General features: G+C 54.6%; 1 protein-coding gene across 1 annotated transcript in view; it reads left to right on the top strand.

The window, feature by feature from the left end:
* The window catches only part of LOC121149261 (A-kinase anchor protein 13-like), a 100,244-nt gene that overhangs the window by 29,658 nt on the left and 50,056 nt on the right, over positions 1-20,530 (top strand). The window contains exon 2 of the mRNA XM_040969764.1: positions 9,411-9,454. Coding sequence (XP_040825698.1) covers positions 9,411-9,454 — 44 coding nt within the window. The remainder of the gene's footprint in view (positions 1-9,410; positions 9,455-20,530) is intronic.

Below are 20,530 nucleotides of genomic sequence, written 5' to 3'. Positions count from 1 at the left end.
CTCCTTTGCTCCTGTGACATCAGCAGGTCAGCTGGTGGCAGTGAGCCTCCATGTGAGTGGGAACATGCTGGTTCGTCAATGATGCAGCCGCCTTTCTGTCCTCTGTACGCCACTGCTGGGCAGGAGTGCCCCTGTGAATATGTCTGTCCTTGCCTTTGCCCTCCCGTGTTCACGTTGGTGAAGTGCCTCTTTCTGTTCCTCCTCACCCCACTGGTGACCGCCCAGCTTGCCGAGAGTGGCCGCCCCGTCCCAGGGTGTTCTTAGTGTTTTTGCTTGTGGGTCACGGTGGGCTAGAGTGTAGAGGCTGTACACCTAGATGGGAATCGCTTCTGGGTTCAGATTCTAGCTGCCACGGATTCACTGCTGCCTGACCACTTCTGGGTTCCTTGGTTTTAACCCTGAATCTTTTCAGTTGTAAAACGGAGTAATGCCACAGCAGCAGAGAGCACACCTGGTCGCCGAGGGCTCGATGCTGAAACACCTGCATCTTCACAGTTGGTGCCTATGGGGCATGTCTCAGCTCCTGTTGAGCTGAGACATGTAAGGAGCTCTGCGCAGCAGATGTGTGCACGCGTGGTCGCTGTGTGTGTGTGTGTGTGTGAGTGCGTGTGTTCGTCCCTGGATGTGTTTCTTCGCCGGAGAGAGGGAATGACGAAGGCAGGATTATTTTTAAACATGCTGGTGGTTGAGCTTCAGACGTGGACGTAGCTGCTGGTGGGGAGCAGCCTCTGATGGGATGCGGAGAGCACTTGTTATCATTGGAGCTGCTGGATAATCCTAGTGCCCTCTGCTCTCCCACACCGGCAGTGCTCCTATTTCTGGACACACACATGAGCCAGACAATGTCCCGCCCGCGTGGGCGCCTGGCTGGCAAGCTGGGGAGGGAGAGCAAGGGCTGTCCTTGAGGCCCCACTGGACCGTTATAGAATGCAGCTCTTGGGGAAGGAACAAAGGGAAGAATGGCTAATAGGATTTGTAAAAACACTGGGGAGGAGCTGAGTGTGTGGTTTTGGCTGTAGCTGCTGTGCTGGAGCGGAGCCTCCGAAGCAAGCCTTCTCCGGAAACCATTTTTCAGCATAAGTCACCTAAAGAAGTTTTAAGTTGGAGCTTTTCCAGCTCATCCTGTTTTTCAGGAGCAGGTAAGGGTGAGCACTTTATTCCCCAAATGTGGGCCTTGAGGTTGTCCCAGAGCAGGTGTACCTTCTGCTGGATCCCCTGCCCTGGGCACTCTTGCACATGGATGCCTGTCTGGGTTGTACACAGGGGAGGTGGGTACTAGCTAATGGGGGCTGGGCTTCTGCCGCCTCCTCTCCCAGACCCTTCTCCCAGGCCCTAAGCCAGCCAGCCAGCCTGTAGCCGGCATGAGATTTTTAACTGGGTGTGGCGTTTGGGTCACCTTAGTTGCTCAGGCTTTCAGATCAGTGTGGATTCTGGCTGCCGTCTAACTGTGCCGCTGTGGCGTTGCAGCTGGTGCATTGTCCTTCGGGCTGGTCCTCCCTGGTGGTCTGAAGTCTCTGCCTTTAGGTGCTGTGGCTTCATGCTCGCCGTCTCCTCTGTGCCTGCTGCCCAGCTCCGTCACTTTTCTTCAGTGGTGGAGACACGGCCTGGCCGATGGCAAGTGCCGGAATCCCACATGCATGCTGGTTGGTGCCTGGCTGTTCCACTTGCCATCCAGTGCCCTGCTTGTGGCCTGGGAAAGCAGTGAAGGACGACCCCAAGCCTGCACTTGTGTGGGAGACCTGGAAGAAACCCCTCTCCAGATCAGCCCAATCCCAGCAGTTGAGGCCATTTGGGGATTGATCCAGCAGATGCAAGATCTTTCTCTCTATGCCTCCTTCTCTCTGCCTTCCCAATAGAAAATGAATAATATTTAAAGAACATAAAACAGAGAAAAGAGGGATCTTTGATCTCCTGGGTTGCTTCCTGGGTTCCTGTAATGGCCAGTCCTGAGCCCAGAACCCAGCCTTGGACTCCCATGTGGGCATGCAGGGACCCGTGCAGTGGGGCCGCCCACCATGTGCCTGCCCGGATGCGCACTTGCACAGAGCTGCACATGGGAGAGGAACAAGGGCTCAAGGTCTTGGCTCTGGGCTGTGGCGTCCCCGGCAGCGCCTTCACAGCGAGCTGTCCCTGCGTGCTGTCTGCTAGTCGAGTCCCTGAGAAGAATGTCGGCTGTGTGTCACAGTTCTGTGTTGACGTGGCATCTCGTCTGTTAAATGTGGGTGTGCTGATCTTTTTTTTTTGCTTCTTAAATTGACTGTTCCTAGTTGTTTTCCACCTTAAATTGACTTATTTTTAAGTTATTTCTGCTCGTTGTATGTTCTGTAGAACAGAATGAATCTACAAGGGCTTGCACAAACCAAGGATGTTTTATGACTAGAAATTGCCAGTTAGAACTACCGGTTTTCATCTAAGCAATAAATCAACATTTATCAAAGTCTTTGGTAGGAGATCGGTGTATTAGAGTTTCCTTGTCTTTAGCATTGACACTTGCATCCCTGTGGTAGAGATTTTAAATGTAGAAATTTAAAATTTCTTTCTAGTTACGATGTACACAGATTTATTTATAGAATGTTTTTTCCCGTGTTGAGTTCAACATCCCGTTGCCTCTCCTGTTTTCTGACGTCCATCCTTGGTATGCTGCCGGGAGGACCTCGCGCCGTGGAGTCTGTCCGTCCCGAGGCGTCACAGCCGTTTTCACACCTGCTCCTCTGGCTGCCTCATGGGAGCCCTGTGCTCTGTGCTCGTGGACTGTCCCAGAAGTGTCTCGGAGTAGCCCCTGAGGCACTGGGCGTGTCGGGGTGAGACCCTGTGGTTGCAGGGTGCGCCGTGCTGGAGTCCCTGCAGCATTAGGTCTTGCTCTGGCGACAGCTGGAGGGACTGGGGGCAGTCTCGTCTCCGGATATCTATTTTCACTCCTGAAGAAGTTAATTTACATAAATCCCAGCTGTGTGTGAACTTTTCTAAATTTAAAATTTATTCCTACCACAGGGATGCGAGTGTCAGTGCTCAGAGAATTTATGGTCATGCTGCGCTGTGTCTGGAGCTCCTGGGGGGTGTAGTTCCACTTCCTTTGGCTAACAGGATGCAGCTGGCTCAGAGTCCTCACCTGTGGAATGGCTGCTGCAAGTTTTCTTCTCTGTACACAGCTCTGCAGAGCAGCAACAACCATTTTTACCGGAAACCACAAGGCCATGTCAAACACTAAAAAAAGAAAGCCTGCTCTGTGTTGTCCTCCCCCCTGGGCTCCGCCCTGCCTTTCCTGAAGCTGCGGGGGTTCTGCCTTCCCTGCCCGTGGGCTTCACTTCCCCATGTTAAGCACTTTGCCTTTTACACCTGCTTGGCTTGACCTGTGACACAGCCCAGACCATCTTTAATGAGCTGCCACTCGCTTGAGCTGTGGATACTGTGCCACCAAACAAGCAGTGCTGCTATCAGTGTCCCCATAGTGTGTGCTGGCCAGGGCTGAGGGGGGCACATGCTGTCACGCTGAGAAGGCAGGTGCAGGAGGAGGCGGGAGCTCGGAGCAGAGCTGACCGACTGCTGGCCGTGTGGCTCAGATGGTCGGATTCTGCGAGGGGGGAGGACGGCAGCACCAGTAGAGACTCATGAGCAAGGTATGTGTGGGCCGGGGCTGTGCCCACCATGGCACATGTGGGTCAGGGGCACTGCCCAACCTGGCATGTATGGGCTGGGACAGTGCCCAACAAGGTATGTGTGGGCTGGGGTGTGTCCAACATGGCGCATGTGGGTCAGGGGCACTGCCCAACCTGGCATGTGTGCGCTGGGAGCAGTGCCCAACAAGGTATGTGTGGGCCGGGGCTGTGCCCACCATGGCACTGTGGGTCAGGGGCACTGCCCAACCTGGCATGTATGGGCTGGGGCAGTGCCCAACAAGGTATGTGTGGGCTGGGGTGTGTCCAACATGGCGCATGTGGGTCAGGGGCACTGCCCAACCTGGCATGTGTGGTCTGGGAGCAGTGCCCTACTTGGCAAGTATGGGCCTGGGGCAGTGCCCAACAAGGACCCACAGGTGGCAGAGAGGCAGAGCAGGGCCCTGGGAGTAGTGTGGGAGCCTGTGAACCTCACCAGTGAGATGTGTCACAGTGGCCAGGGGGCCCTGCAAGGCCCTTGGCCATGCTGTTTACTTAGAATTGGGTGTCAGGGAAGTGAGTGTGTTAGTGTGGGAGACGTGGAGTTTGGAAGTGACTGTGATCACCCCTGAGCTGGCTGCTAGGCAGGTCTGACCAGGCCATTAAAACAGGCCATTAAAAAAGCTTTCTATCCACTGCTTCCTTCTGCTTAGCAGTGCCTAGGTGTTACACACATGTCTTTTGTTCTCACTTACCCTATTTACAATCCTAGAAAATAAAGCATGACACTTAGGTAACTTTCCCAAGAAAGCAGAGCCAGAGCTGGGCCTCAGACCCAAGCTGTTTGTGTACATTTGAAATGTACCACTGTTCATTGATGCGCTACCTGTTCCTTAGGAGTTGTTTCAGAATTCGTACGTGCTGGAAGGAAGCTTGGTGCTCTGTGAGGCCTCTGTCGTGCCTGCAGCTGCAGGGCTGCGCTGGGACTGTGGGGCAAGTGTTTCCAGTGACTTGTGTTTTTCCTGCCTTGATTTGCCAGCGGGCAACTCCCTAAGGATCTTTGCACTTGAAAAGACCCCACCAGAAGCAATCTCCGGTGTTTCCATGTGGTGGTTCCGTGTGGCAGCTGCATTCCCACGCGATCTTTCCCAACTGGTATGAATGCCGCATGCCCAACCTTGACTGTCCTGTGGGTGGTGTCTGCTTGGCGGCCTATGCAGGAAGAAGCGAGCACAGGCTGTAGCGCAGTGGGCACTGGCTGGCCGTGGTTGGACTTGAGGGGTGTTTGTTTCTCTGGGTGATAGTTGCCTTACACTTGGGCGAGGCTTGCTTTGGCATTAGTGTACTGCTTTAGTACAATGGTAGCTGGCCACATGGTTGTTTTCATTTAGCATTGTAAAGCAAAAAGTGTGGCTAGCAAAAGTAATCAACCTGAGAATCAGGGTGGCAGAATAGGGTAGGGACATGTTTAAACGGACAGAGAACCTTTAGCCAGGGTGAAGCAGAGAGGGCACATTCCAGAACATAGGAGAGGACAAACCGAAGGAAGTGAGGCGCCTGAAGACTGATGGACGTGGGAAGCAGTGGAGACAATGGTGTGGTGTTGCAAGGACCAAATACCCAGCAGTGTCAGCAAGTGGCAAACTGAGCCCCACCATTGGTTGGAGCGGCACAGGCAGCCAGGTGGGAAGGGGAGTTCGCTGGGAGCTCAGGAGGTGAACCCAGGCAAAGAACTGCCCATCCTGATCATTTATTTGATTGGACCAGGAGCAGAGACACAACAGCAGATCCCAAACAGGTGGTGCAGGAACAGGGTGGATCTCACAGTCCAGACTCCCACCAGGGTCTCATTGGGTGCCATTTGGGTAGGGAGGGAGGCAGAGGCTTACTAACAGGACTGCGTATGCACTGAGGTAGGAACAAACTCATTTATGGCTGAGTGCATTGCATTGACATGACAAACTATGGGTTCCACTCAAAATAGGTCTGGATAGCCCCCAGACCTAACAGCCAGGAGAGCCAAAATTCCACCAGTGGCACATTAGGTGCCATTTGGTACAGAGTGGCAAAGGCTGTACACAAGTACTGAGCTGAGAGTGGACTCACATCAAGCTCCGTGTATGGCACTGGTCCCACAGGGAAAGTAACAATTTTGACATCCTACGGGTCAGAATAGGACCATGTGGTCCTCAGATGTAATGGCCAGCAGGTTCCGGCAAGATCCGCACCACCAACAATCTAGTTATATAGAACACCTGGTGTCTCCCTAATCTTTGGAATTGAACTGCTTGAACTAGAAGTAGGAGAATGGTTGTACCAACAGCAGTGCAGCCACAGCATGGGATCATAGGAGGTGAGACTGGTGAGCCAGGAGCTGGGGCTACAGAGACCACGGTGTAAGTCCAACATAAACCCCAGATCTGGAACTCGCTGGAGGGAGTGGCACAACTGACTGCAAACAAAGAGCTGTGTACCAACTGCTGTAAGTAAAATCAAACTATAGCCTTGTGGGTGACACAGCTTAGAAACCTGCCCCGGGCCCAGCACTGTGGCGCAAGTGGTTGAAGTCCTCGCCTTGCATGCCCGGGATCCCATGTGGGTGCTGGTTCTATCCCGGCAGCCCCGCTTCCCTTCCGGCTTCCTGCCTGTGGCCCGGGAAAGCAGTCGAGGACGGCCCAAAGCTTTGGGACCCTGCACCCGCGTGGGAGACCCGGAAGAGGCTCCTGGCTTCAGACTGGCATAGCATCGGCCGTTGTGCTCACTTGGGGAGTGAATCGTCGGATGGAAGATCTTCCTCTCTGTCTCTCCTCTCTGTATATCTGCCTTTCCAATAAAAATAAAATCTTAAAAAAAAAAAAAAAAAGTAACCTGCCCCAAGGAGAAGAATCTGCTAACCAAAAGTACAATGACCAAGAGCAAAAGAAGAGACAGAGGCACAATGAATATTACTGAATACTCTCCTGTAAAGGAGCAAAATCGTTTGTCAACTTCAGAGTACACTGAGGAAGACATCGAGAAAACAGGGGATACAGAATTCAAAACATTTGTTATAAAGCTTCTTATCAACGATGAGAAGCATGTGAAGCAGGTGTTCAAGGAATTTAAGGAATATGTCCCACAGGAAATGAATCAAATGAAAGCTGATATATCAGAAAATAAGATTACAGTGGAACAAATTAAAGTACAGTGGAGAGTCTCCAGAATAGAATGAAGGAAGCAGAAGAATCTCAGAATTGGAAGATATTTCTTGTCACTATGGGGAAGCAATTAAAAAGCTGAAGGCAGAGCTGGGTCAAGCTAAAAAAAGTATCCAAGAGTTAAGAGACAGCATTAAAAGGCCAAATATAAGAGGTATGGGAGTCCCAGAAGGTGCAGAAAGCGAAGCTGGGTTTAAGGCTGCATTCAATGAAATAATAAATGAAAATCCCCTAATCTAGAGAAAGAATTGGGAAACAAGATCCAGGAGGGGCACAGAACTCCCAACAGGGTTGATCAAAAGCGATCTTCACCAAGACATATGATCATGAAGCTCTCTTCAGTTGATCATAAGGAAAAGATCCTTCAGTGTGCACGTGAGAAAAGTCAAGTGACATATAAAGGAATGCCAGTTAAACTCACAGGAGACCTCAAACAGGAAACTCAACAGGCAAGAAGAGAATGGAGTGACATATTCCAGAGTATAAAAGTAAGAAATTTTCGGCCTAGGATAACGTACCCAAGAAAGCTTTCCTTTGTCTTTGAAAGTGAAATCAAATTCTTCCACGGTAAAGACCTGCCTTACAAATGATACTTCAAGATGGTCTCTTGACAGAGAAGGAGCATAGAACCCACCACAACCAAAGGAGAGAGCTTGGAAGTCTAACCAGGACTGGAGTGCCACAGGCAGGCAGCGAGCTCAGAGTCAGGAACTGGAAGGTGTGTCCCTCTGGCCCTATGTAGTAGCCTCTTCCACAGCACGGTGGAAGTCTCTAGCAGGGGACTGGAGTGCCACAGGCAGGCAGCGAGCTCAGAGTCAGGAACTGGAAGGCGTGCCTCAGCGGCAGGGTGTTCTCCCCTCACTGGGGAGGCTCCAGGAAGCCAGGCAGTGGGGAGGAGCTCCCTGTCTTCCCTGGCACAAGATGCAACTGGAAGTGCCTTCCGCCTTCCTATTGCCCACAGTATCTCTGAATGTGGTCCATGTGTGCCTGGGGTTTCTTTACCCGTTACATAAACTGTAGCCAAAAAAAAAAAAAAAAAATAGCTTTCAGTCCTTTTTCCCAGGCAGGTCTGAACAGGACCTGCAGAGCTTGACTGAAGTGCCAGGTAGCGTGGAGAGTTAATTTTATTATTTATTTATTTTAAAAAAGATTTATTTATTTATTGGAAAATCAGATATATAGAGAGGAGGAGAGACAGAGAGGAAGATCTTCTGTCTGATGATTCACTCCCCAAGTGACCACAATGGCCGGTGCTGTACAGATCCGAAGCCAGGAGCCAGGAACTTCTTCCGGGTCTCCCACACGGGTGCAGGGTTCCAAAGCCTTGGGCCGTCCTCGACTGCTTTCCCAGGCCACAAGCAGGGAGCTGGATGGGAAGTGGAGCTGCCAGGATTAGAACTGGTGCCCATATGGGATCCCAGCGCGTTCAAGGCGAGGACTTTAGCCGCTAGGCCATGCTGCTGGGCCCGGGGAGTTAATTTTAAAAGGAGAGGTTTTAGCACAGTGAGGAGGTAATGAAGCTTGTGTCCTTTCAGTGTTGTAATCCTTGCTTCCTGCTTCAGTCTGAAGGGCTTGGCATCCTGAAGAGTGTTTGTTATTGCTGCAGTTCTCAGGCTCGTTTCTGGTACCTTGTGGCTCCTCAAGCCGCCAAAGTCGTAGGGTGAAGGCAGGTGGAAGGAAATGGCAGATAGTGTGGGGTGGTGAGTCCAAGGGAGTCTGGAGGACAGTGTGGAGGTGGCTCAGTGGCCCTGGGATCTGCCCGCCTGACTGGTGGATCCCGGCTGGTTGGGTTGGGGGGCCCTCTGCCCTGAGTGTGGTAACTGCCTTCTGAGCTGGCCTTGTCGGGGGCTTCCCAGTGCTGGGGGGCTTCAGTAGGGCTGTGGCTGTCGGCAGCCCCAGGTTGTGCTGTGGGTTTCCTATACGCTCCATGCTCTGTGCCCGTGCTGCCCCCGCTGCAGTTCCCGGCTTGGTAGAGACTGCCCAGAGTAGGGGTGCAGGCAGTCGCTGGCCTGCTGCTGCCCCAGGAGGGCTGCTGCTGGAGCTCTGCATAGGTGTGGGTGTTAGGCGGGGGCTGGCATTTGGCAGGTCCTGGGTGGAATCCAACACGGTCGCCCGGCCCAGTTACTGCAGAACATGCTCTTCGGCAAGTCTTGGAGCTGCGGGTTTGAGACTCATGGCTAGAAAGTACTTTTAGCTGAGGGCAGGGTGATGTCTCCTGGTTTCCGGGCAGGCTGTGGCCTCTGTGGGCAAGGGTGGCCTATCCCTTAGTGAGCAGAGTTCATCCCCGGGGCAGCAGCGTTGTGCGCATGTGGGACTAGGTTAGGGTTCCCGTAGGGTGCCACAGTGGCTTTGCTTTGGTGGCTGAGGAGCCTTCTGAGTGTGAAACCTTTAGTCTTTTACTGCCTGCACTTTGCTCCCAGCCCCTAGGAGTGGCGCCCGGTGCCCAAGAACGCCTACCACCCCGCCCGTAGCCCGCCTTTGCTCCCCAAGCTCCCCGGAAGCTGGGCGTTGGGTTGTTCCTATGGAGCCATGCTTCACATCTAGGACCTTGGTGGGGTGTGTGTGTTTTGGTGACAACTTTGATTTTAATTCTGATTTATTTTTTATGCTTCTGTTTCAGTGTCCCGGGTCATGAAACTGAATCCACAACAGGCTCCATTATATGTGAGTAAATGCTGAGGCTGCGTTTCAGTTTGTACTTACCAGCATTGCTAGTTACAGTCCGCTTGGTTTGTGGTAGGGATCATCAGAACGTTTTACCCATGTACGTGTGGCTTGTGGATGAGATTTACTTCAGAAATGAAGGCTGACTTAGTAGGCTCTAAGTGATGCCAGTCAGAACCCCTGGCCCCCAGCAGGAAACTGGAGGCCCTGGAGGCGGATCCCCTCGCTCCCACTAGGTGGCGCCTGCTGCTGGCCTGGGGTGGCTGGACAGGGCTCCCTGAGGGGGCAGAAGGAATGGGACCCCATGGTTTGGAGAAGTCAGTGGCCCAGAGAGGGTGGACAGGGCTCTGAAAAATAAGGAACAGGGCTGTCGTGGTGCAGCCGACTATTCCTCCACCTGTGGTATCCGCATCCTGTATGGGCACGAGTTTGAATCCCAGCTGCTCCACTTCCTCCCTGCTGCTGGCCTGGAAAAGCGGTGGCTGGCCCAAGTCCTTGGGTCCCTGCACCCACGTGGATGCCCTGAGGGGGTTTTAGGCTCCCAGCTTCAGATCGGCTCAGCTCTGGCCAGCGTGGCCATTTGCGGAGTGGACCAGTGGATGGAAGATCTCTCTCTCTCTAATTTTCTGTCTGTTGTCCTCCCCCATCCTAACTTTGACGTTCAGGTTAAATAACTGTTTATAAAATCAGGCAAGTGTGGTTGGGGTCCCGTCCCTGGGACTGGTGCAGGATGGCAGACACATGGGCAGCAGTGGCTGTGGCGAAGCGGGGTGACCCTGCCTGCTGAGCGTGGGGAGCTGCACCCGGGCTTCTCCCTGGGCCCCTGGGTGTGTTTTGCTCCTCCAGAGCCTGGTCCAGCTGCCCATCTCTTAAGTGGATTACCTGCCTCAGCCTTAAGAGTGCAAGCTGACTGTGAGGCCTCAGCCTTTTGTGGGCTGGGGACCGCTCAGCTGCAGGAAAGAACTGTATTTACATAATGACACTTTGTCACGTGTTTTTTGGTCTAACTTTGAATCAAGAATTTGTTTCCTTCTGTTGGGCTTTCCAGTTTTCAGAAACTTTCTTTGAAGTTCCCGCCCTTATGTGTGGTAGTTGTATTTTTGTATTTTTCCTGAATATTTTCAGAAAAAAGGAGCATAGGATACACACTTTTCAGGACATTGCCTACACGATGCTTTCCAAGACACTGGATGGATTCCAAGCTTTCAGATAACAGTGAGGGATTCATGTCTCCATTTGGTACATGGAGGAAGCCTTGCTGTCAGTGTCAGAGCAAATGTCAAGTTCATTCAGGCCAGTGTGTCCTCTGGTCTGGATGCACAAATTTCTTTCGGTGCTGACTGGCTCAGAGTCCCAGGGTAACTGACAAAAGAAAGGGTGCAGAGGTGTCCACCTGGGTGGGCGTGGACAGGCCCTGCCCTGCTGGGTGGGCGTGGAGATGGAGGCCCTGCCTTCCCAGGTGGACATGGAGAGACATAGAGGCCCTGCCCTGCTGGGTGGGCGTGGAGACAGAGGTCCTGCCTTCTCGGGTGGGTGTGGAGATGGAGGCCCTGCCTTCTCGGGTGGGTGTGGAGACGGAGGCCCTGCCCTGCTGGGTGGGCATGGAGAGGTGGAGCTGCAGAGTGTGAAGGACCATGGTCTCTGAAGCAAGTTGGGACATGGCCCTGTGTGCAGTGTGGCACTTGCTGGCCTGGCAGGAATGGACACTTTGTTCCTATGGAGGTGGGGTGGGGTCCCTGGAGATGAGATTGTAGATGGTCTGTGTGCTATGGTGGTCCCTGAGGGCTGTGTAAGCTAAGCTGCTTTGCCTCTTAGAACAGGCAGCAGTGTTTTTCAGGAAGTACCTTGATTAAGGGGTTAGCACCTGGCATTAGTCTTACTGTACTTTACAGTATAAGCTTTTTCAAGACTGAATGACTAATTTGAATGGCAGAGTGAAAGGTGGGGTGCTTTTCCTTCAGCTGCATAACTCACCGGATGTCACGGTTGGAGTGGGGTTGAGAGTGGGCCACAATGAAAGTAGGAGCCTAGACTTTGATCCAGGTGTGCGCCTGCACAGCATGGACCCGAGTCCTCGAGCCGTCTTGGCTGCTTTCCCTGGCACCTTAGCTGGAGCCAGATGGAGGTGGGGCAGCCAGGACTACAGTCCTCGTGAGGTGCCAGCATCGCAGGCGGTGGCTTCACACACTAGCCCCGGTTCTAATGAGCTCCTGTGTATCTGGCTAGTGAAGGCAGATCTGCTTCGCAGGCAGGGCAGAGCAGGCCCTGGTGCAGGCGAGCCGCTCGGGCCCGGTGGGTTTGACAGGAGACTGTGGACAAGGTGCGGACAGTGATTCTTGCGCAGTTAAGTAGGAGCGCTCTTGCAGAGTTTGCATTTGGGGGTTTGGAAGTTCCTCCTGGCACACTCCCTGCGGAGTCAGTGGTGCTACAGGTTAACCATTGCCAGCTGAACTGCAGCTTTCCTCTGCCACACCCCTGGCACATCTCCCCACCGGCCTCATGCTTAGCATGACAGCCCCACTCATCTTTGTGGATTTGCTTGCAGGCACTGGTCTCCCAGCACCCTTGGCCTGTGGCTGGCTGTGCGGTCCAGCCCTCGCTCCGCCCCTCCTTCCATCCTAGGTGCTGGCTCCTTTGGCCTCTCGGTGTGAGTGGCTGATGTGCACCCAGGTGGAGCTTGGGGTTTCCTTGGGGCAGTTTGAATGTGTGGTTACCAAAGAGAGGGCCTACTTCTGGTGAACGTTTGTGAGTCTTGGGTCCAGTGTGGTAGCCTCGTGGTTAAAATCTTTGCCTTATGTGTGCTGGGATCCTAAATGGGCACTGGTTCATATTCCAGATGTTCCAGTTCCCATCCAGTTCTCTGCTTGTGGTCTGGGAAAGCAGCAGAGGACAGCCTAAAGCCTTAGGACCCTGAACGCGCGTGGGAGATGTGAGAAGCTCCAGGCTCCTGGCTTTGAATCAGCTCAGCTCTGGCCATTGTGGCCACTTGGGGAGTGAACCAGTGAATGGAAGAGCTTTCTGTCTGTCTTCCTATACCTATGCCTCTCCAATAAAAAATAAATTTCAAAAGAAAAAGATTTGTGGCTCAAGGGAAGGCACTGACTGAACCTTGCATCCTGAGTGTTGGCCACCAGGAGTATCCTCTGGTGAGCATGGGCCCGGGAGTGTCCTCCGGTGAGCATGGGCCCGGGAGTGTCCTCCGGTGAGCATGGGCCTGGGAGTGTCCTCCGGTGAGCATGGGCCCGGGAGTGCCCTCCGGTGAGCATGGGCCCGGGAGTGTCCTCTGGTAAGCATGGGCCCGGGAGTGCCCTCCGGTGAGCATGGGCCCGGGAGTGTCCTCCGGTAAGCATGGGCCCGGGAGTGTCCTCCGGTGAGCATGGGCCCAGGAGTGTCCTCTGGTGAGCATGGGATCAGGAGTGTCCTCCGGTGAGCATGGGCCCGGGAGTGTCCTCCGGTGAGCATGGGCCTGGGAGTGTCCTCTGGTGAGCATGGGCCCGGGAGTGTCCTCTGGTGAGCATGGGCCCGGGAGTGTCCTCTGGTGAGCATGGCTCAGGGAGTGTCCTCTGGTGAGCATGGGCCCGGGAGCGTCCTCTGGTGAGCATGGGCCCGGGAGTGTCCTCCGGTGAGCATGGGCCCGGGAGTATCCTCCAGTGAGCATGGGATCGGGAGTGTCCTCCGGTGGCCTGACAGGTCAGCAAGGCTCATGGCTGTGGCGTCCCAGCCCTGCACATTTCTCATCTGTATTCGGGGTTCCGTTCAGATCCTGTAGTGTATGCATGCCTGAACCATGGAGAATCACGTGCACTTTCAAATTTTTATTTACCTAATTTTTAAAAAAAGATTTGTTTCTTGAGAGTGAGCGAGCGAGCGAGCCTGGGCTCCTATCTGCATCTCCCATGTAGTGTCAGCACTTGGCTGTCCTTGGTTGTCTCCCAGGCCCCTCTGCAGGGAGCTCAGTCAGAAGTAGAGCCGCTGGCCACACATGGGCGTTCCTCCAGGATGTCCCACCGTGCTGCCCTCAGCACCACAGCACTGGTCCTGGTGTATAGGTGGGAAAGGCCCTTGTGCGTTTCCAGTGTGGTAGAGCTTGCCTTGGGTGACCGCTGAGTCTGGCTTGCGCCGAGTGACCGGCAGGGGGCGTGGATTCTCAGCGAACACTTGCTTCATGGGACAGGTTGCATGTTCCCCTTTTGGCCCATGGAACCCTCTTTCCTACCATTTCTCATTTCTTTGAGATTGGGTAATGTATTTTGTGTTTATTCTAGGCACTTGGCATACCTTGATAAAATACTAGCACTTTATATATTCTTGAGGAATTAGTCATTTTAATCTGCGTGATACGGTTAAAGCCGTGTTGACCCATCGTAAGCATCTGGCACGTTAGGCGTGTGGCTGTGGAAAGGATTGCCCTTCCTCTCTGAGGGACGGCCTGGTGTGGGAGGTGTTGCTGTGGGAGCTGCTGATGCTTGGGGACACTGGCCAGTGCCAAGGACAGGTGCCGCGGCCATGTTGTTCCCCGCCCCCCACCAAGCAGAGCTTCCTGTCCTGGATAAAGCTGGTGTCGAGGCACTTGCTGACTCTGAATCACTTTTTTCTGTGGTCTTGTAGTGTGCTGCACCCCATGTTAGGAGTGCCCTCTTTAGGACTGGCTGTCGCCTGGCCTGATGGGCTCAGAGACCGGAGAGGGGCTGCGATCTGCCTGTGGACGGGACAGAAGACGGGCTTTGCGTCTGCAGGAACGCCATGATGTGTTGTCCTCAGCCTCTGGCCACGTCACCTGCTCTCAGTGAAGGCACTGTGCCGTCGGGCCAGCCAGCCCAGGCCGAGCATGCTGAAGGATGCCCCTGGAGCATAGCATCTCCCGTGGGGCCTGTCCCACAATCGCAGGGACCGCTGGGGGAGACTCCTGGTTCCCCTGGAGCCTGCAGACCCAGCTCCAGGAAGGCAGTGAGCGACAGAGTTCAATTGTCTAAGGACAGCCTGTCCTGCTCCCTTATCCCGCAGGGTCACATGCCCCGTGGGAAAGGGGCGGTCGGGGGAGAAGCCCCTTGCCTGTGGGGCCAGAGAAGTGTGTTATCTATCTTAGTAGGTGTTATCTAATCACTCCCCACTCCTTTTTTAATAAGATTTTGATTAAGCATTGATCAAGAACTAATAAAAATCTTCTGTCCTCGTGCAGTTTTAAAGAAAGCATTATTAACCTGTTGGAAAGACCAGGAGAGCCCGTCCCATCTGCCGGACCCTGTGGGCCCGCCTCAGGCCTGGCAGCTGAGGGCATCTGCTGGTTTTCCCAGTGTGTGAGCACATAGCAGCAGGGTCCAGCACCGGCGCTCGGAGGGCATGCTGGTACTACCATGCCACAGTGCTAACCCAGTCCTCTCTACATTTTGACCAAGTCACTGGTCCTTCAAGTGGTTTGTTTGTGGGATGCATTCCAGAGGGTTGTGGAACCTCGGGGAGGGGCCAGGAGTGTGTGTGCACCTTCTGGCCAGTTGAGCTGTGCAGAGCACGGGGCCAAGGATGGATGGAGACATGGAATGGAAAGATGAAGAGCCTACCTGTGTGCCGTGTGTAATAAGTGTTTCAAAGCCGCTCTCTCATTATCGTGAAGTGACTCCAGCTTGTCCTTCAGCTTCTGCCACAGTTCTCTGGGAGGGAACCACAGACGAGCGCCATCTGCTGGCCTAGTTCCTGTGGGTCAAGAAGTGGTCCAGTGAGATGTAGTTTCCCGGATTGCTTGCCCTGGCCACCTCCCCTGGCCCACGCAGGATGGAGAAAGCTAGCTCTTCTGTGGCCACCTGAGGTCTAGACTGTGAAGGCCCGAATCCCTGGTTTTCCTGTGTCCTGTCTCTGGGCTGCAGCCCTGGCGTACCACATGGTGCACCTGCTGAGTTGGTTCACACTCTGGGCCCTGAAAACCTTCTTCGGTTTAGCGCCTCTGGGATGCTCTCTTCTGCTACATCTTAGTATTTTTACAGTGTTAATAGCATTCCCTGGAGTGCTACAGCTATGGTTGGCACAGGTTCACCCTCCTGGGCTAGGCCTTCCATACCCTTTTGTTGATATACTATGATGGGGGCAGTATACAAGTAGGGGTAATGAATTCAAACAGATGTGTATACGTGGAGGTTTGTGTGGACAGGTGTCTATGGGGGGAGGTGTGTGTATGAGTTTAGATAGGTGTGTGTATGGGGATGTCCGTGTGTGGGGGAAATTTATGTGGGGTGTGTGTGTAGGGGTGTGGGGGGATGTGTGTGGGGAGGTGTGTGTGTGTGTGGAGTTGTGGGGGGGACATGTGTGTGGAGAGGTGTGGGGGGGGAGGTGTGTGTGAAGTTTATGTGGGGGATGTGTATAGGGAGGTGTGTGTGGGGGGGTGTGTATGTGGAGGTGTGTGTGGGAGGGATGTGTGTGTCTGGAGAGCTGTGTGTGTGTGAAGTTTATTTAGGGGATGTGTGTGGGGAGGTGTGTGTGGGGGGGAGGTGTGTATGTGGAGGTGTGTGTGAGAGGAATGTGTGTGTCTGGAGAGTGTGTGTGTGTGAAGTTTATGTGGGGGATGTGTGTGGGGAGGTGTGTGTGTGTGGAGGTATGTGTGGGAGGGAGGTGTGTGGGGGAGGTGTCTGGGGGGGAACATGTGTGGAGAGGTGTGTGTTGAGGTTTATGTGAGGGATGTGTGTAGGGAGGTGTGTGTGTGGGAGGGATGTGTGTGTCTGGAGAGCTGTGTGTGAGGTTTTTGTGGGGAGGTGTGTGTGTGTGTGTGTGGAGTTGTGTGTGAGGTTTATGTGAGGGAGGTTGTGTGTGTGTGGAGGTGTATGTGAGGTTTATGTGGGGGAGGTGTGTGTGTGTGTGTGTGTGAGGGAGGTGTGTGTGTGTGGAGGTGTCTGTGAAGGGAGGTGTGTATGTGGAGGTGTGTGTGTGAGGTTTATGTGTGGGTGTGTGTGTGGAGGTGTGTGTGAGGTTTATATGGGGTAGGTGTGTGTGTGGAGGTGTATGTGAGGTTTATGTGGGGGATGTGTGTGTGTGTGTGTGTGAGGGAGGTGTGTGTGTGTGGAGGTGTGTGAGGGAGGTGTGTGTGTGGAGGTGTGTGTGAGGTTTATGTGGGGGATGTGTGTGTGTGTGGAGGTGTGTATGTGTGTGGATGGAGGTGTGTATGTGTGGAGGTGTGTGTGAGGGAGGTGTGTGTGTGTGGAGGTGTGTGTGAGGTTTATGTGGGGGATGTGTGTGTGTGTGGAGGTGTGTATGTGTGTGGATGGAGGTGTGTATGTGTGTGAGGGAGGTGTGTATGTGTGGAGGTGTGTGTGTGGAGGTGTGTATGTGTGTGGATGGAGGTGTGTATGTGTGGAGGTGTGTGTGAGGGAGGTGTGTGTGTGTGGAGGTGTGTGTGAGGTTTATGTGGGGGATGTGTGTGTGTGGAGGTGTGTATGTGTGTGTGTGGAGGTGTGTATGTGTGTGAGGGAGGTGTGTATGTGTGTGAGGGAGGTGTGTGTGTGTGGAGGTGTGTGTGAGGTTTATGTGGGGGATGTGTGTGTGTGTGGAGGTGTGTATGTGTGTGGATGGAGGTGTGTATGTGTGTGAGGGAGGTGTGTATGTGTGGGGTGTGTGTGTGGAGGTGTGTATGTGTGTGGTGGGGGTGTGTGTGTGTGGGGGTGTGTGTGAGGTGGTGTGTGTGTGTGGGGTGTGTGTGGGTTTTGTGGGGGATGTGTGTGTGTGGAGGTGTGTATGTGTGTGTGTGGAGGTGTGTATGTGTGTGAGGGGGTGTGTATGTGTGTGAGGGAGGTGTGTGTGTGTGGGGTGTGTGTGGGTGTTGTGGGGGTGTGTGTGTGTGTGGAGGTGTGTGTGGGTTGTGTGGGGGTGTGTGTGTGTGTGGGGTGTGTGTGTGTGTGGTGGAGGTGTGTTGTGTGGAGGTGTGTGTGGGGTGGTGTGTGTGTGGTGGTGTGTGTGGGGAGGTGTGTGTGGGGTGTGTGTGGGTTTTGTGGGGGTGTGTGTGTGTGTGTGGGGTGTGTGTGTGGGGTGTGTTGTGTGTGGTGGGGTGTGTGTGTGGGGTGTGTGGGTGTTGTGGGGGTGTGTGTGTGTGTGTGGGTGTGTGTGTGGTGGTGTGTGTGTGTGGTGGGGTGTGTGTGTGGGGTGTGTGTGGGTTTGTGTGGGGTGTGTGTGTGTGTGTGTGGTGGTGTGTGTGTGGTGGTGTGTGTGTGTGTGGGGGTGTGTGTGTGGGGTGTGTGTGTGGTGGGGTGTGTTGTGTGTGGGGGGTGTGTGTGAGGTTTGTGGGGGTGTGTGTGTGTGTGTGGTGGTGTGTGTGGGGTGTGTTGTGTGTGGGGTGGTGTGTGTGTGTGGAGGTGTGTGGTGGGTGTGTGTGTGGTGGTGTGTGTGGGTGTTGTGGGGTGTGTGTGTGTGTGGAGGTGTGTGTGAGGTTTATGTGGGGGGTGTGTGTGTGTGTGGAGGTGTGTGTGTGTGTGTGGTGGTGTGTTGTGTGGGGTGTGTGTGGGGTGGTGTGTGTGTGGTGGTGTGTGTGAGGGTGGTGTGTGTGGGGTGTGTGTGGGTTGTGTGGGGGTGTGTGTGTGTGTGTGGGGTGTTGTGTGTGGTGGAGGTGTGTGTGTGTGGTGGGGTGTGTGTGTGTGGGGTGTATGTGGGTGTTGTGGGGGATGTGTGTGTGTGTGTGGAGGTGTGTGTGTGGAGGTGTGTATGTGTGTGGATGGAGGTGTGTGTGTGGAGGTGTGTGTGAGGTTTATGTGGGGGATGTGTGTGTGTGTGGAGGTGTGTGTGTGGAGGTGTGTATGTGTGTGGATGGAGGTGTGTGTGTGGAGGTGTGTGAGGTTTATGTGGGGGATGTGTGTGTGTGTGTGGAGGTGTGTGTGTGGAGGTGTGTATGTGTGTGGATGGAGGTGTGTGTGTGGAGGTGTGTGTGAGGTTTATGTGAGGGAGGTATGTGTGTGTGGAGGTGTGTGTGTGGAGGTGTGTATGTGTGTGGATGGAGGTGTGTGTGTGTGTGTGAGGGAGGTGTGTGTGTGTGGAGGTGTGTATGTGTGTGTGTGGAGGTGTGTATGTGTGTGGATGTGTGTGTGTGTGAGGGAGGTGTGTGTGGTGGGGTGTTGTGGGTGTTTGTGGGGGATGTGTGTGTGTGTGTGAGGGAGGTGTGTGTGTGTGGAGGTGTGTATGTGTGTGGATGGAGGTGTGTATGTGTGTGGATGTGTATGTGTGTGAGGGAGGTGTGTGTGGATGGAGGTGTATGTGAGGTTTATGTGGGGGATGTGTGTGTGTGTGTGGAGGTGTGTGTGTGGAGGTGTGTGTGTGTGAGGGAGGTGTGTGTGAGGTTTATGTGGGGGATGTGTGTGTGTGTGTGGAGGTGTGTATGTGTGTGTGTGGAGGTGTGTGTGTGTGTGGAGGTGTGTGTGTGGATGGAGGTGTGTGTGTGTGAGGGAGGTGTGTGTGAGGTTTATGTGGGGGATGTGTGTATGTGTGTGGAGGTGTGTGTGTGTATGTGGAGGTGTGTGTGTGTGTGGATGTGTGTGTGTGTGTGTGGAGGTGTGTATGTGTGTGGATGTGTGTGTGTGTGGAGGTGTGTATGTGTGTGGAGGTGTGTGTGTGGAGGTGTGTATGTGTGTGGATGTGTGTGTGTGTGTGTGGAGGTGTGTGTGAAGGGAGATGTGCGTGTCTGGGGGAGAGATGTCCATATTTGGTGGTGGTGTGTTTGTGTACATGTATGGGGTGGTGTGCATGTGTTTGTGTTGGTGTGTACACGTGTGTGGGGAGGAGCAGTGGTGTGCACTGGTGTGTGTGTATTGGGATTCATTTCTTTCTAGAGCGAGGGGCCCTGGTTTTCGTCAGATGATTAAGGTCATAATAGTTGAATGAATTTCGATTAAAATAAAGCCAGTCCCGATTTGCTGGCCTTTTCTCTTGGATGTCTTTCCTGAGCTTCCTGTTTGGAGAGTTGTTGAAGCACCGCTGTGTTGCTCCTCAGCCTTCTGGCTGGGCTGCAGTGTAAAGGCCTTTGTTTGAAAGCCCAGGGCCTCGGGGCCTCTCTCAGGTCTCTGCCGTGTCCCTCTCGTGGCCTTTCCGGCCGGGCCGTCCCTGCAGGTGCACCGCTGCTTCCTAGTGCTCCGGTTGCCGTGGGGAGCTCAGCACGGCCACCTCCTGCCTGCTGGACGGCACTGCCTGCCTGAGCCCCTCCGCGCCCACGGCCGTGTCAGTCTGGTAGATCTTTACTTGTTAAGGTCGTGTTGCTGTGTGGGAGCAGCTCTTTGCTTCCTGAAGGTTGCTTTTCCCCTCCTGCGGCCACGGCCGTGTCCTCCCTCCCGCTGGCCGTGCCGTGTCCTCCCTCCCACTGGCCGTGCCGTGTCCTCCCTCCCGCTGGCCGTGCCGTGTCCTCCCTCCCGCTGGCCGTGCCGTGTCCTTCTCCCGCTGGCCGTGCCGTGTCCTCCCTCCCGCTGGCTGTGCCGTGTCCTTCCTCCCGCTGGCCGTGCCATGTCCTTCTCCCGCTAGCCGTGCCATGTCCTTCTCCCACTGGCTGTGCCGTGTCCTTCTCCCGCTGGCCGTGCCGTGTCCTTCTCCTGCTGGCCGTGCCGTGTCCTTCTCCTGCTGGCCGTGCCATGTCCTTCTCCCACTGGCCGTGCCGTGTCCTCCCTCCCACTGGCTGTGCCATGTCCTTCTCCCGCTGGCCGTGCCGTGTCCTTCTCCCGCTGGCCGTGCCGTGTCCTCCCTCCCACTGGCTGTGCCATGTCCTTCTCCCGCTGGCCGTGCCGTGTCCTTCTCCCGCTGGCCGTGCCGTGTCCTCCCTCCCGCTGGCCGTGCCATGTCCTTCTCCCGCTGGCCGTGCCGTGTCCTCCCTCCCGCTGGCTGTGCCGTGTCCTTCCTCCCGCTGGCCGTGCCATGTCCTTCTCCCGCTAGCCGTGCCATGTCCTTCTCCCACTGGCTGTGCCGTGTCCTTCTCCCGCTGGCCGTGCTGTGTCCTTCTCCTGCTGGCCGTGCCGTGTCCTTCTCCCGCTGGCCGTGCCATGTCCTTCTCCCACTGGCCGTGCCGTGTCCTCCCTCCCACTGGCTGTGCCATGTCCTTCTCCCGCTGGCCGTGCCGTGTCCTTCTCC

This window comes from Ochotona curzoniae, unplaced genomic scaffold (assembly GCF_017591425.1).
Source record: "Ochotona curzoniae isolate NIBS_2020 unplaced genomic scaffold, NIBS_Ocur_1.0 scaffold_4701, whole genome shotgun sequence".
Taxonomy (NCBI): Eukaryota; Metazoa; Chordata; class Mammalia; order Lagomorpha; family Ochotonidae; genus Ochotona; species Ochotona curzoniae.
Note: the sequence above shows the minus strand (reverse complement) of the source record. Positions and strands in the feature narration are given on the sequence as shown.